The sequence below is a fragment of the Ictidomys tridecemlineatus genome, chromosome 7 (genome assembly GCF_052094955.1).
Source record: "Ictidomys tridecemlineatus isolate mIctTri1 chromosome 7, mIctTri1.hap1, whole genome shotgun sequence".
NCBI classification, from domain to species: Eukaryota; Metazoa; Chordata; class Mammalia; order Rodentia; family Sciuridae; genus Ictidomys; species Ictidomys tridecemlineatus.
Window position 1 is genome coordinate 138,651,018 of NC_135483.1, and position 17,225 is coordinate 138,668,242.

Sequence of the window (17,225 nt, forward strand, 5' to 3'; positions counted from 1 at the left end):
AAGCAGAGGATCTTGCAATTAAGACATTAAATTTATAGAAATATTGTTATGCAGCAGAAAGAAACTAACATACTAGTCCTCAAAATAAATGTGACCAGGCACATGGCACACACCTGTAATCCCAGAACCTTGGGAGGCCAAGGCAGGAAGATCCCAAGTTCAAGTACAGCCTTGCTAACTTAACAACTCACTAAGAAACTTAGTGAGACCCTTCTCAAAAATAAAAAGGGGACTGAGGTCGTGGCTCAGTGGTAGAGTGCTCACTCAGCATGCACAAGGCACTGGGTTCGATCCTCAGTGCCACATAAATGTAAAATAAAGATATTGTGTCCACCTAAAAAGAACTAAAAAAGAAATACTTTAAATAAATAAAATAAAAAGGGCTTGAAATGTAACTCAGTGGTAAAGTTCCTCTGGGTTCAATTCTCAGTACTCCAAAAACAAATAGATGTGAAGTTTTGCAAGCACATTATAGGGTACACAATAAAAGTAGCCACACAAAGAGACATGAGTGAAAACCAGCAGAAATTGTTTTTTAAACACATCTGCAGGACCTCCAGATATTGGAGTCCTCAGAGACAAACTTCTGAGAATTTTGGCAAAGAATTGAAAATTATATTAAAAACAAAATGGAAATACTAGAAATGAAAATCAGAATTTTAATTAATAGATCTGACAGCAGAGCAGGCAATAGTGAAAAAGAATTGGTGAATAAACACAAGTTAGAAGAAAATAGAATGGTGCAAAGAGGGACAAAACAATGAAAATACAGAAGAAAAATGTTGTAAAAAGATCTAATATAGGAAAGAAGTATCCCAGGGGAGAAGAATATAGTTTGTAAGATAATGACAAAACTTCACAAAATTGATGAAAGACATCAAACTAGTTTTAAGAACTAATATCAACTGGACATAATAGTGGTAGACACCTGTATTCCCAGCTATTAGGTGAGACTGAGGCAAGAGGATCTCTGGAGCCCAGAAGTTCAAGGCCACCCTGAGCAACATAGCTGGAAAAAAGAAAGAACCTATGAACCCCTAAAAAGGATAAATAAAATGAAAACCAAATATGGGTATGTATAGCTCAGTGGTAGAATGCATGCTTAATGTGCACAAGGCCCAGGATTTAGTCCCCAGCACCAAAAAAAAAAAAAAAAAAAAAAAGAGAAATCACATTATAAAACTGCTGTTGTAGCTCAGGGGTAGAGTGCTCGCCTAGCATGTGCAAGGCTTTGGGTTTGATCCTCAGCACCACATAAAAATAAATAAACAAAATGAAGGTATTGTGTCCAACTACAACTAAAAATAAATAAATGTTTTTAAAAACCTGCTGATTAATAAAAATGGAATGAGTATAAAGCAGCCAAAAATAAATATTACATTAAAAGAAGCAACAATGAAAATAATAGCTGGTCATTATTTTTTAAAATGCTTCATTGACTTCAACAGTGACCAATTTCAACTTCATCTAGGCTTGGAGTTTTCTTTGTTGGAAGGTTTTTAACCATATTTGAATTTTTTTATTAAATGAAGGACTATTCAAGTTATATCTCTTGAGTGAGCTTTGGTAATTTGTGACTATATTAGTCATCTATTGCTGCATAATGAATTACCTCAGAACTTAGTAGCTTTAACTTGCCCTGGTGGCTCATGCTTCCCAGCTACCTGGGAAGCCGAGACAGGAGGATCGATTGAATGTAGCCCTAGGCAAGACCCTTTCTTCTTGTCTGTCTGTGACAAATCTCTCTCTCTGACTTTTCTTATGATGACACTTGTGATTACATTTAGGGCCTACCTAGACCATCCAAGATGAGAAAAAAAAAAATGTTCTAAGTTGTCCTCAATTTAATTACAAGGACCAGAGGATAAAGGGGAGGAGTGCTGGGTAAGGTTAATTAGTTAATAGCTACAGTCCATAAACAACAAAAGTCCGCTTCTCAGTTCTGAATGTATATTAAAACCTTACTTCAAATACCATCAGGACCTCCTAGGTGCCAGCCACCACATCCTGTTACAACACCAGCTAATCCAGAAGCAATAATTACTTCTGTGGACTGCCCATCTACCCCAAAACGTTCCTCACTTTGTGTTATCCCACTCCTTTTAGCAATAGCAAGACAGGTTAAATATAAACAACTTACATTTTCCTTCCCCAAAGTTTTGTTATAAAAATGTTCTTAGAATTAAGTCCAGTAGACATTTTCCAACTGCTTTCTAGCCTGGCTGCTGGAAGTTGGGGGAACTTGTCCCAGGATCTGGTCCTTTTTCTGACTAGCATAATAATGGCTTGTTAAACCCATTTACTTAGAGATTCCTTTGGTCTCAAGAATTTTGATGTAACAAGGGTAATCTCCCCATTTTAATAGGCTTAATCACATTTGGAAATACCCATTTTTCTTTTCAAGGCAACATTTACAAGTCCTATGGATTAGCCCTGATATATTTGGGTAGGGGAGTGTTATTTAATTTACTACAAGTTAAGAAGGCATTGGCACATATTTAATGATATTTAAAATGTTTGACAATCACTAGAGGTATAAACCAATAAAATCAGAAGCACCAGCCAATAAGAATGGATGCTAAAGAGCCTTTGTTTGAAAAGAAACTCTATACCTTACATATGCCAGCACCTAACACCTTGAACACACACACTATAAAGTGAATAAATGCTAGTTTACTGAGGTCCAACATTTTTATTTATTTATTATTATTATTATTTTAGTGTTGGGGATTGAATCCAGGGCCTCACATAAGTTCTCTACCACTGAACTACACCCCCAATCCAAGGTCCAACTTCATTTCATTTGTTTCCTATTTTTAAATGTCAGGGCATGTTCTTTGCTCACTTATCAGTAGGGTCTTGTGTTCTGCTTATCTATTTGAATACTTCATATATGGAGCATAGTAACATTGCTATATTGTGACAAACAGTATTTGCATTGTATGGAAGTTTTACATACAATGCAAATACTGAAGTTTTGGGAATTTTAGTCTATAAAATACACTGACAATAAATGTCACAGGAAAAAGAACACAAATTTTATTACATGTCTAAGGCATGGGAATATGAGACTCAAACAGGAAAGATGACTTAACCTCATGGAGATTTTTTAAAATTATTTGTTTATTTGGTGCTGGGATTGAACCTAGGGCCTTTTACATGCTAGGCAAATAGTAGAACCTTCATTCCTGGTAATAATACTAGGTCCCATTTAAGCAGTTTATTTCTGTATCTAATTAGTCTCCTTTAGTGATCAGTGCATAGTAGTTGAGGTAAGTTATTCTGTGGCAGGTATTAAACCAGGATCTTGGAAACAAAATTTATTAAACCATTACAGATGTTAGCCAGAAAGAAATGACCACTCATGGGACAAGTTCCCAAAGCTTCCAGCAGTGAAGCTAGGTAGCAGTTGGAAAAATGTCCATCAGATCTAAAAAGCTGGAGTATCTTATGAAAATTTGGAGACTGGATGGTTTAAGTTTTTTGACATCAAACCTCCTTCAGCTGTAGATGGGAAGAGCAGGATTACTCCAACCAGCAAGGGCTTTGGGAGGGCAGTCCGTAAGAAGAAGCAACCTTGCCTCTCTAAGCAGGATACCATGGCATTTATGTGGTCTTAATAGGATCTAAATCAAGGTTTTAAAATACAATCAAGAATATAAAATGGTCTTTTGTTTTTCTCAGCCTGTTTAAAGTTTAATGTTGCTACATTAAACTTTGGGAGACCTTGGTTGGTGAAGGAAAACAGGTTTATTCAAAGCCAACCTTGTTCCCACAAGGATAGAGACTTGAGGGTATGAATAGCTTTTATAGGAGGAGAGGGGTCCAGTGGGACAAATGGCAGAATATATACATATGTAGATTTAGTGCTAGTCAAAAGTAGGCCACAATTTCAGTTTTTTTGGCACCTGCCTGAGCCAGGATGCAACTTTTCAGTTTCCATTCTCAGCAAGGGGAAACTCCGGATGCAGAAAAGTAGTTACCAGAAAGTTGGGATGCAACTTTTAATTTCAAAGGGGCTCTGTTACAGTATGGTGAATGACTTAATACAGACTTTGTCAACTTCGGTATTATAGACATTTTGGACCAGATAATTTCTTTTTTTCAGGGGAGAGTTCTTGTGCATTGCAGGATATTTAACATTTTTGACCTCTTTTCACTAGATATCAATGGTAGCTATTCTCACTCCAATTGTAACAACCTTCAGTGGTTAAAGTTCATACCTTTCTTTATTGTTGTGCTGAGGATCCAACCCAGGACTTCAAATATGCAAGGCAAGTGAACCACTTAACTGCATTCCCAGCTCTTAGTCTACATCTTTATTTGTAGATCATGTGAAGATATAGCAATCACATGCTAAATTATGTACTAAATAATGGCTTCTGTTAAAGGCACAGATCCAGAACATTTTTCTCTGAAATTTTAATTTTCTTATCACCAATTCTATAGCCTTGTAACAACATAGAAATATGTTTAATAAATATTTTGATGCCTAACTCAATCACCTACTTCTTGTGTTAGATACATAGTTTCATTTCCTACCTAAGTATTAAATGTGTATTGTGGCACATATCTATTAGCTTAAATCTGACACTAAACATCTTTTTTTTTTAATATTTTTTAGTTGTCAACGGACCTTTGTTTTATTTATTTATTTATTTATTTATTTATTTATTTATTTTAAAGATTTATCTTTTAGTTGTATTTGGACACCTTTATTTATTTATTTATTTATTTTTATGTAGTACTGGGAATTGAACCCAGGGCCTCGCATGTGCTAGGCAAGTGCTCTACCACTGAGCCACAACCCCAGCCCACGTTTTATTTATTTATACGTGGTGCTGAGAATCAAACTCAGTGCCTTACACATGCTAGGCAAGCACGCTACCACTGAGCCACCACCCCAGCCCTCTAAAGGGTCTTTTATATAGTGTAACCTATAATTACATCTCTAGTCCACTTTTTTAAAAATGCCATCTCAGACATGCTTGCATATTCATTTGTTTTTAAAACATATACATTTTAATCTCTTGCTTGAAATTAGCTCTCAGGAAGAGTTAGAGATTCTCTTTGCTGTCTCATAAGCTGCTTTAATGGACAAATGGTATTGATAGGGCAAATGCACACAAGCACTGAATGGGGTACAGTGGCTTGGCTAAGTGTTGGGTTTTTTTTTTTTTAAAGAATTTTAATATTTATTTTTTTAGTTTTCAGCGGACACAACATCTTTGTTTTTTGTATGTGGTGCTGAGGATTGAACCCGGGCCGCACATGTGCCAGGCGAGCGCGCTACCACTTGAGTCACATCCCCAGCCGCTTAGCTAAGTGTTTAAGTGGGATTAGAATTTATAGCAACTTCCCTGATTAATATCAGATATATTTTTTCCCAGAACATGGTTTAGTCTTTTACTGACCTAATGCTTCCATAGCACATCTTCAGATGAGACCAGTTGTAAGGATATATATATGATTTATATATGTACAATAATTAATTGACTGTTTCACTTAATACCCTCTAGTTTGTGCACTCTGTTGGATTCCTTTTTAGATAGAGAATATAGTAGCTCTATAGTAGACAAATTTCAAATGTGCTCTGAAAGGGATATATTCTGGACCAAAAGCTATTGTACTTGTTTGTGTTATACAAAGTGAATTCTCTGTTATGATGATTCATATGGAAATATTAATGTGGATGTTTGCCATGATAGAAATTTTTAGAAACTCCCATTGTTTATGGAAGAAGTTACTTAGCAAAAATCTAGTTTCTTTTTTATATTTAAATGATGGATGTTCAATCACATATGTAAACAACTAGCAAGAAAAACTCAAAATTAAGCTAAATTCTGATTGCCACATAAAATTTTATAACCAGTACAGCTGGAAACCTTGCTGGTTCACATTTCTCTACCACTCTACAGTCATTACTCTGGATTTTGTTACCTACCCAAATCACATTTTTTTTTCACAACCAGTCCAAACAATAAGTTATTATCCTCAGTTCAACATAAAAGTTTATTCTTTGAGGCATCTATTGAAAACTTGGCCCCTTTACATTTAGCTAGAAAATATCCTATTATACAGATTTTGGTGCTAAAAATACTTCAATCACAAAATACTTTTTAGGTATCTACTATGTGTCATTAACAAAATAATAATTGATGAATAATAAGGAGTGGAGAACTATGTCTTTTACAAAGAAAGATACAATTTACAATTAGAATGAAGAGGTGGGATGTGTATGTAGTAATACATAAAAGAAGATATGCTTCCTCTTAGTAAGCAGCATAAACAAAAGTACTTAGGTTGGGCTGGGGGGTGTAGCTCAATGATAGGATACTTGCCTAGCACAGGCAAGGCCATGGGTAGGATTTCCAAGACTATTAAAAAGAAATCACAGCTCCCATGGAGTTTACATTCTCATAGGAGAAGTCACATAATAAAATGACAAATAAGCAAAATATACAATACTTTGATGATAAAAAGTAATATGGTTTAGAATAAAGCAGAAAAGGAGATCAGGGAATAACAAATGGTTGTAGGGAAATCGTTTCAAATAGGTTGGTAAAAGAAGACCTCACTGGGACGTAACACTGAACAAAAACCTGACATCAGTGATTGAACTTGTCAAAAGAACAGTTTAGACAAAATGAAATAGCTAGTAGCTAGGGGTGGGCATCCAGGAGATGACTGTAAATACTATGGTTTTTAATGAATGAGATAGGTAATCTTTAAAGAGTTTTAATCTCTGCCTTATTTGAGAGTATCAGTCTGTTATGCCATGGTTTGAATGTACTCTCCAAAAATGTTAAAACTTAAAGGCCAAATTTATGAGTTGATGGTATTGGGAAGTAGGGTCTTTGGGCATTAATTAGGATTTTAGGTAAGGCTGTCAGGAAGGAGCCCCCCTGATGGCATTGGTAGCTTTATAAGAAGTGAAAGAGAGAACTGTGTTGATGTTCACTTGCTCTGTTTTGCCCTGTGAATTCTCTAACATGGTGCAGCAGTGAAGCCCTTAGCATATGTCCACACTCTTGGACTTCCCAGTTCCTAGAACCAGGAGTTGAATGAACCAATTCTATTATTTATAAATTATTCAGTCTATGGTATTCAGTTATGGTAATAGAAAACAGACTAAGAAGACATTTGATTTGTTTGATCCAGTGCTCTTAATTTTATTTTTCTAGTTGGAAGTTTTGGATTTCTCTTGCTTGAAATTTAAAAAGTCCCATTTATTATTCTTCTGTCTCTTACTAATTTTATCTGGAATTTGGTATATGTATACAAACATACATATTATATATATATATTCTCAAGTGAACTGTTATCTTTTAAATGACCATCCCTCCAAATAGTAAGGGGTAATAGGCTATTTCCTGTTTTGAGACTAGATCAGTGTTCTTTCAAGTATTTTTTCACAAGTATCCCCAAAATAACCTCAAAAAACAATGTATTCCCACATTTTCAGAGTGATATTAAATTTTTTCATTTAAGTTTACATATTTGCCAATATTGTAATTTCTAATGTGATAATGACATTATAATAGACTACTAAATAATGCTTTTAAATCTGTTTAGTAACAAACTGAGCAAAGCAATTTGAAATCCACTATCCTCATTTAAAAACACATAAACAGGCTCTTCAAAACAGGAAAAATTTAGGGTTGGGGATATAGCTCAATTGGTAGAGTGCTTGCCTCATATGCACAAAACCCTGTGTTCAATCCAGCACCACAAAAAAAATAATAAATAAAAAACAGAAAAAATTTTATTTCATTCTTTTTCTTGAGATCTTATTGTTCCAAAGAAGGTTGTCCTACTAAAAATACAGGCAGTTCTCACAGTAGTGGAAGTCCATAAAATAACCATGTAAGTTGAAAATGTGCAAAGCAATCTTAATAATGGGGAAAATTATGATTATACTGTCACCTTTAAATTTTTTTATCAGAATATTAAAAACTATTACTATATAGGCAAATGAAAATGTATAGGCAAATGAAAGACATATTTACTTAGTGCACCATAATTTAAAATATTGGAATCATTGAAAATTAAAATGTTATATTTCTTTGTAAAAAACTTATCAAAAGTAGTTTAAACAGGGCTGGGGATGTGGCTCAAGTGGTAGCGAGCTCGCTTGGCATGCATGCAGCCCAGGTTTGATCCTCAGCACCACATACAAACAAAGATGTCGTGTCGGCCAAAAACTAAAAAATAAATATTAAAAAATTCTCTCTGTCTCTCTCTCTCTCTCTTAAAAAAAATGATGTGATTGCATTTACATTTTTTAAAAAAGTAGTTTAAACAGTTCTTGCCTTTCTTTTGTTATATGACTTAGGATTTGGAAGCATCTGTCTTTCTATGACTTAGTGAATTATTAAACTTCTAAGTTTGGGTCAGCTTCCAACATGTTTTCTCTACACTACTATGAACTATATCAAGAGTTCCTGTAAAGGGAAGTTTTTTGCCAGCATCAGCTCTTCTGGGATACCTTTGTGACGACCACTTCCTCAATTATGTTACAAAGTGCACCTGCACTAAGTTCCCCTGGCTGCATGTTTGGTTGCAGCATCAATATGCCCACAGGCAGCTATTTCTTCTGTAACTTAATTTATCTTGGATTCTAATTTCATTTGCAGCATTATTAGTTTTCATTTCTTTGATGTATTTTTCATCCTTGTTTGCCAATACCCTCTTTTAATTACCTATTTTGGTTTTATATATATATATAAAACCAAAATAGGTAATTAAAATATATATATGACTAGCAGACAAGGTGGTAAAGCAACTGCAAGCTTTGCTGCCTCTGTGAAGTGAATTACTGATGCATAGTGACCAAACATTGACAAACTTTGTCAGAAGAGGCATGATTGCACAGAGATCATGATGCCCATGTTATTTATGTAGTAATTCTCTGACTGAGAGCTAGCACTGTTTGTATTTTATATAGGTACTACTAATAATATATTATACTAACTGGAGTTTGAATTCTCCTCTTAGAGGACTGGTATTATTTAACTAAACTGTGGTAACTAAAATTCACACATACTAGAACCTTTCAAAGAAAAGCATTATCTGTATATTTTTTATACTTGAAAAATATTGTTTTAATCACCTCTTCACCTCTGTAATAAAAGTGAAAATGAATTAAATTTTAACTGTTATATCCTTAAATATTTAAAAATTTCTGGCCTAATTAGCATTATAATTATTATAATCAATGAAACAATTGATATAAATTAAATTAAAAGTCAGAAACCTAATTAACATTATAATTATTATTCGCAAAAACAATTGCTTTAAATTAAACAAAAATAAAAAATTTATCAAAAGTTATTTCATTTGGATGAATGGGACTATTTTCTTTTCATTTAGAGCATATATCCTCCCCCAACCCTAGAGCATGTATCCTTGATTGGAATGAGATAGCATTCAAGATCAATGATATTCCTGTTTATTTTTCTATAGAGGTAAACCCTGAGAAAAATGTGTTCACTTAGATGAATAGAAAGGAATGGCAAAGATTTTATTATAGTAATGCCTTTCATTAATTCTTGCAAAGTTTTGTGTAAAAATCCTCTTTCACTTTGTTGAAAACAAGGATTTAGAAACTTAGGACTTGAAAAAGTATTTGTCACTACAATACTCATACTTTCTTATTTTATAGGAAGAATACCAAAAAAGGCTGTGCCAAGAAATTTCAGCTCCAGGATAGTCAAATATACTTGTGTTTATTGTGTTATGTTAACTTTGAGGGCAATGTTCACTATGCACACTAAAATAATTTGAATGGCAGGAGCTGATATTAAACAGTTCATAATTTACACAGCTATATATGGTAGATTATCAGTTAACCTATACATTGTTTACCAGTAGCAATCTGCTTAATCTAGTATGCAAATGAAGTATAAAAATTTTTCTGTCTGCACACATTGATAATGGCATCACAATCAGCATATCAAACATTTAATGGCATGGCTATACCTAGTGGAAAGATAAGCTAATAAGGTAAAAATAACATATAAAATCATTATTTTTAGAAACCTTTCAAAAGGTGAAGTGTGCTGTCAACAAGGCATCAGCTCCATGTCAAGCTCAATATCTGCCAAGAGTCATTTATGACCCATTTCTAACTTACTTCTTTAAGGCTTGGGATTGCAGATAGCACATCTGTCTTCTTGAATAGTATCATTTATTTAACTTATGATGCTGACCATATGTTTCTGAATGCCTCAAATTTATCAGCCTTTGCACTTTTTTTCTTTTTCATATGAGGGATTGAACCCAAGGGCCTGAGCAACATTAACAACCTTTTTTTTTTTAAGACAGGGTTTCACTAGGCTGCATAGGGCCTTGCTAAGTTTCTAAGGTTGACTTTGTACATGGACAAAATACCTTTAATTTTATTTATTTACTTTTATGTGGTACTGAGGATTGAACCCAGTGCCTCACAGGTGCCAGGAGAGTGCTGTACCATTGAGCCACAACCCCAGACCCTGCAATGTTTTCTTGTTTTTGTTTTTGTTTTTGTTTTGATAAAGCATATGGTAAAGAGGAACTATTCCTGGCAATATCCCCCAGGATCTACTCTTCTCTTGATAAAGTGAAGAAGACTAATAGTCTAATATGCACTGATATATGTTTTTTAAAAAATATATATTTTTTTAGCTATAGATGGACACAATACCTTTGTTTTATTTATTTATTTTTATGTGGTGCTGAGGGTCAAACCCAGTGCTTCATATATGCTAAGCAAGTGCTCCACCACTGAGCCACAACCCCAGCCCTCTGATATGTATTTGTAAACAATAATTAACAACTAGGAGATACCAGGCGATGGAAGCAAAAGTTTTAACTGGTTCATGCAGCAATCTGAAATAGCTGCACAAATGACAATGTAATGAGTGAATCATTGATTACAAACAGTTACGATTCTAGAAGCACCTACTGTAAGTTAGGTAAAGCTTATAATATTTTCTGTGCATCAAATTTGGTAACTATAATCACAGCCACCTCTGCACTTCGGTGACAAAAATGGAAGGAATGTCCCATCTTTAATCAGTCACAACATTGTCCTTGAATGACAATACTAACAATAGTATTACTATAAATTGTGAAGGACAAATTATAATTACAACTAACTACAGAGTTCATAATTTTTTGAAGAAATGTTAAAAAGGTACTAACTCCCCAAATGGTGTTGTGATGAAGAATTAAGCATAAATATTCCTTCATTATAAGAGCTAATATGTATATACCATGTCCTCAGTATGTTTACATTTGCAATTTTATTTGAACTTTAAAAAAAAATTAGTTGTAGGTGGAGACAATACCTTTATTTTATTTATTCATTTTTTTAATGTGGTGTTGAGGATTGAACCCAGTGTCTCATATATATTAGGCAAGGGCTCTACCGCTAAGCTACAACCCCAGCCCCTTTATTTTAACTTTTCAATAAACTTATGTTAGGCTGAGGATGCATTGATATTATGTTTTACAGGTCAGAAAACAAGATCAGTGAAGTTTAGTAACTTGCTCCAGGCTGTATGTTAGGTAAAATGTCAGAGATGAATCTTAGCCCTGAATCTAAATTTCATGTACTTTCCTTTTGTAGTACTTACCTGTTGAGCAGATGTTGCAATCTTGAATCTTTCAGCTTTCTTTCATTTTGGGTCCAATACACATTCTCCTAATTGCACAAGAATTACCTGCTGTCCTTGATTAGGTGCATATTCCTAAGTCTCCACCACAGAGAAATCAGGGTTGGTTTTTGTGGTTTTGCATAATCAGCATGCCATATAATTCATTTAAGATGGTCTAACCCAAAGTCAGTGGTGGGTGGTGCCCCTAGTCCCAGCTACTGAGAATTGAGGTTGAAGGATTAGAGGATCACTTGAGTCCAGGAGATTGAGTCTAACCTGGGCAACAAAAATCTTTTTTTTTTTTTTAAATGATGGTCTTGTATGTGGAATTAAACTAAAATACCCAAAGGAGAACAAACAGCTGCTATTTATTCAGAGCTTTGCTATAGCAAGAGATTTGTTCATCATCACTTGCCTTTGGCAGAGGCTCAAAGACAAACAGGTAAGTGAGAAGCTTGATGAAAGTGGTGGTGGGGGAGAAGCCCCAGGTATCCTCTGATTGTAGGTGTTTGGCATGGAAAATGGGGGCAGGCTACAAGAATCGGGATATTTTGTATGATTTCTTTGGAGAACACAGTTAGCTTCCTCTGGTTGGTCTTGAGGCCAAAGTAAGGGTGAAAATAGAGAAGCTGGCAGTAGTTGACCTACACTTGACTGTTGTGGTCCAATTGCAGAGGAGAGGTTCTGGTTTGGTTTTCTGAGCTTCATAGGTGGTTCAGAGTTCTGTTATGTAATGTCTGGCCATTTATTCATAAATTCTGTCTTGGGCCATACTTAGAAACACACTGGTCCTCTAGTGGTGTGGTTCCATACCCTGAAGGTGGCTGGACTGTAAGTTCCACGGGAGCCATGGACCACCACTTCAAAGCTCTATTACCAGTTCCCAGCCCTATCAGGTAGGTGCTGAAAGGCACTTAATAAAATCTTGCTAATGAGGGAATTAATGATAAATGAAAATATTTCGTATTGGTTTTTGTTGGAACAGAAAACGAACTTTTCTGGTGCAGCACACGGACATCCTTATGTGAACAGTCTGGCTGTCACAAGAAAGTCTGCGGGTTGCTCCTTCTAGCTCCTTGGGCTCTAATACAGCCGCTGGAATCCTTGCAAAGGGACTTAGCCTTGGCCCTGGACTCCCGGAGTTTTTCTCAAAGCCTCCAGGTTAACCCTTGATGTACCCATCCGTCACCCACGGCTCCCTCCTGAGCGCTCCGCTCCTGGTGGGATGGCGTTTGTGGGAAAGGGCGGCTACTTCTGGCAATCTGAAGACAACCCCAATTTGAAACCTTCAGTTTGGTCCGGTGTTCTCCGCACTTTCCCTCTCACTCCCTCTCTCTCCCGTGAGGGCCTAGGCTGAGGAGGGAGGGAAAACACGCACACACTTAGACGGTCTTCGTTCGGGACTCGCTCGGTTTATCTAAGAGGACGCTCGAGAGTGCGAGAGGCCGAGAGAGCCAGGAGAGGGGCCAGCCAGCGGTGCGGGCGGCCTCCTCTGAGAAGCCGTCCCACCTGCTGCGGGGGAACCCGCGGGGAGGCGCCGCCCCGCCCCGCTCGCTGCGCTGCCAGGCGACGGGGGAGTTCCCGCGTGTGGCCCCGCGCCCAGGCTGCGCTGGGGGCTGTTCGGGTGGAGGCGGGGGAGCAGCCGGGGCACCAAAATAGGAGCCGCTTGTGGGCTGGAGCTGCACTAGCAGGCAGCCTCCGCTGCGCTGCTTCCAAAGATGGTCAGAGGGTCCGGAGGCGCCCCCGCCCCCGCTCGCCGTTAGCCCGGGGCCACCACCGCGTCCCGGAGCTGCCAGCGGAGGTAAGTGGGGTGCAGTGCGGACCCACCGTCCGAGGCCGACAAGCGGGAGAGAGTGGGGCCGGGAGCCGGGGAGCGAGGCCGCGCGGTTTTTTAAGCCGCCCGCGGCGGCGGGGCGCAGACAATGGCCGCGAGAGTCCGGGCCGGGCCGAGCGCGGCGCGTGGGGCTGCCCGAGGCGCCTTCCCACACCTGTGCGGGACATCGGGATGCGGGCACCGGTCCGCGGGTGGCGCTTGGCGCTTGGCGCCTGGGAGTTGAGTCCCCGCGCCAGGCCCCGGGGCGGGGCGGTCTCCAGGCGGGAACGTGGGCCCCGGGGCCCAGGCGCCAGGCGCGCGGAAACCCCTGCGGCGGGCGCCGGGAAGGGGCGCAGGCTGAAGGCTCTGCCCCCGGGCCGCGCCGCTTTCCTTCTGTCTTTCCCTAAGCAAAAAAAACCTCAGGATTTCCCTTTTCTTAGATTTTGTTTCCTCTCACATCCTTTCTGTGGCATCTCGATGTGATTTGAAAGGGAGACGGCGCTAGGGAAAAAGGTTGAATTGGGGCCCGGCCGAGCCGAGTCGGCCAAGGTCCGGAGGCGAATGAAGTGACCGTCGGACACCTAGTGTGTGTGATCTCCCTAGGGACCGCCAACCTCAAACAGATTGCAAGCGTGAATGGGGTAGTAAATCAGTATTTCTTCCCAAATGAACTAAAGAATCCGGGGACCTCATTTCAGGCTCCAAGCTACCCTGAATTTAAATGGACCACCATATAAATTATGAAACAGTCCATCCACCTTTTGCATATGTTACTTAGAGATGCTGAACTTAGTCTAGATTTGGAGTATATCCGATACTAATTCAATTCTAGTGATTGTAATAGCATTGATTATTTGTGCAAAATGAAAACACGTTTATTATTTCATGGTTTTTTTTTTTGCAGCCATGGCTCTAAAAGGACAAGAAGATTATATTTATCTTTTCAAGGATTCAACTCATCCAGTGGATTTTCTGGATGCATTCAGAACATTTTACTTGGATGGATTATTTACTGATATCACCCTTCAGTGCCCTTCAGGCATAATCTTTCATTGTCACCGAGCTGTTTTAGCTGCTTGCAGCAATTATTTTAAGGCAATGTTCACAGCTGACATGAAAGAAAAATTTAAAAATAAAATAAAACTCTCTGGCATCCACCATGATATTCTGGAAGGCCTTGTAAATTATGCATACACTTCCCAAATTGAAATAACTAAAAGAAATGTTCAAAGCCTGCTTGAGGCAGCAGATCTGCTACAGTTCCTTTCAGTAAAGAAGGCTTGTGAGCAGTTTTTGGTAAGGCACCTGGATATTGATAACTGTATTGGAATGCACTCCTTTGCAGAATTTCATGTGTGTCCAGAACTAGAGAAAGAATCTCGAAGAATTCTGTGTTCCAGGTTTAAGGAAGTATGGCAACAAGAAGAATTTCTGGAAATCAGCCTTGAAAAGTTTCTATTTATCTTGTCCAGAAAGAATCTCAGTGTTTGGAAAGAAGAAGCTATCATAGAGCCAGTTATTAAGTGGACTGCTCATGACGTAGAAAACCGAATTGAATGCCTATATAATCTACTAAGCTATATCAACATAGATATAGATCCAGTGTATTTAAAGACAGCATTAGGCCTTCAGAGAAGCTGCCTACTAACAGAAAATAAGATACGTTCTCTTATATACAATGCCTTGAATCCCATGCATAAAGAGATTTCTCAGAGGTCTACAGCCACAATGTATATTATTGGAGGCTATTACTGGCATCCTTTATCAGAGGTGCATATATGGGATCCTTTGACAAATGTTTGGATTCAAGGGGCAGAAATACCAGATTATACCAGGGAGAGCTACGGTGTTACAAGTTTGGGACCCAACATTTATGTAACTGGAGGCTACAGGACAGATAACATAGAAGCTCTTGATACAGTGTGGATCTATAACAGTGAAGGTGATGAATGGACAGAAGGTTTGCCAATGCTCAATGCTAGGTATTACCACTGTGCAGTCACTTTGGGTGGCTGTGTCTATGCTCTAGGTGGTTACAGAAAAGGGGCACCAGCAGAAGAGGCGGAGTTCTATGACCCACTAAAAGAGAAATGGATTCCTATTGCAAACATGATTAAAGGTAAATGTGAATTTTGTTTATCCTATATTTTTTTAGGTACTTGGGATTAGGCCAGAAGTCATTTCTCTTTCAAGTCATTTTAAAAAAATTATCACTTTGGGTGGGGCAACGTGGCATATCCTGTAATCCCCACAGCTTTGGAGGCATCATGAGTTCAGAGCCAACAGCGAGGCACTAAGCAACTTAGTGAGACCCTGTCTCTAAATAAAATACAAAATAGGGCTGGGGATGTGGCTCAGTGGTCGAATGTCCCTGAGTTCAATCTCCGGTACTAAAAAAAAAAAAAAAAAAAAAAAAGATTATCACTTTGGGATGTTCTCCAAGAACTACAGTGGATTATACAGATAATGTTGCACAGAATGTTCCAGATGAAAACATAGCCCCCAACTTGTCTGGAATTCAGGCTACTCAGGCTAGAAAAGAAATATCAGGGAATAGAAATATAAGGAAACGTATAGCCATTTTACTAACTCTACATCTTTTCTCTAGATCTTTCTTCAAGTCTTAAGAATTTATATCTAAGTTGAAGGCTAAATGAAGAGACAGACCTGAGTAGTTTTATTGATTTGTCTTTAAAAAATTTTTTTTGTAGTTCTGTATGGACAGCATACCTTTATTTTATTTATATTTATGCAATGTTAAGGATCAAACCCAGTGCCTCACGCATGCTAGTTAAGCACTCTATCACTGAGCTACAGCCCCAGTCTTATTGAATTGTCTTTTAATTTTTTTAGTTGACCTTGAAATCAAACACTTTTCAGTTCTGTGTTTTAATGTTCAACTTTTTTAGTCTCTCAAAATATATTGATAATTTCTTAAAAGGCCCTTCCTTAAAACCTTAGAAGGTTTGTGCCCTATAGGATGTAACTAGTATATTCTCCTAGTTTGATGCAGGCTTGTCTCAGAATAAAAGAAAATAGCAGAGGGCTGGGGGTATAGCTTAGTGGCAGAGCACTTTCCTAGTGTGGGTGAGGCCCTGGGTTCAATTCCCAGTACTCCCCCCCCCCCAAAAAAAAAGAGAGAAATTCAGCACACTCCTCTTCATGTGGCCCACAGAGCCAAGTACACTACTGGGTCTCAGTATCTGTCAGATAAATTGTATTTTCGGGTGTGTTTGGGAGTATATTAGCTCTACTTCTCTCCCACTGGGGGAGAAAAGTTAAATTGAAATCTTATTTCATTACATTTATTCTTTATTCATTGGTTCTCGGGAGTTGTCCAAAAACATCTGGTAGGTTGTTACTAAGTTTGTGACATTTTGTTCCAAATGTTTCTTCCCAGGCCTTTCTGTTTCTTTTTTGACACTAGTGAGGGTATGGGAATATGACCTGGTCTGGAAATCTGACCTTGTATGATCCTTGGATGACAAGCAGGAAGCCTGAGAGCAGAATGGTCTTGTGATCAGGCACACTGCTTCTGAAGCTAAATTGCCTGGGTCTAAACCTGGACTTTCCACTCACTGGTGAGGATCAGGCAAATTGTTCGGTTTCTCTCTGCCCTGGTTTTGCCATCTGTATGATATCATCTTAGGATATCATCTTAGCTTGGGGGTCTTTGAGAGGATTAAATGAATTGATATTTGAGAAGCGCCTAGAACAGTGTCTGGTGCAAATTGACCCTCAGTAAATGTTATGCCTGCTTATCATGAATGTCA

The 17,225-nt window shown here is 38.0% G+C and overlaps 1 protein-coding gene and 1 non-coding gene across 3 annotated transcripts in view; both read left to right on the forward strand.

The window, feature by feature from the left end:
• Klhl23 (kelch like family member 23) overlaps positions 1–17,225 on the forward strand; it is a 35,088-nt gene that overhangs the window by 6,511 nt on the left and 11,352 nt on the right. The window contains exons 1-2 of one of the 2 annotated variants that reach the window (XM_005324570.5): positions 13,309–13,440; positions 14,357–15,571. In XM_005324570.5, coding sequence (XP_005324627.1) covers positions 14,359–15,571 — 1,213 coding nt within the window. In that variant the 5' untranslated portion in view covers positions 13,309–13,440; positions 14,357–14,358. Of the gene's footprint in view, positions 1–13,308; positions 13,441–14,356; positions 15,572–17,225 lie in introns of those variants that run through there. The other variant, XM_021725902.3, reaches the window with a different exon arrangement.
• Positions 16,501–16,572, forward strand: Trnat-agu (transfer RNA threonine (anticodon AGU)). Its single transcript has one exon. It is a non-coding gene; the product is annotated as a tRNA-Thr (tRNA).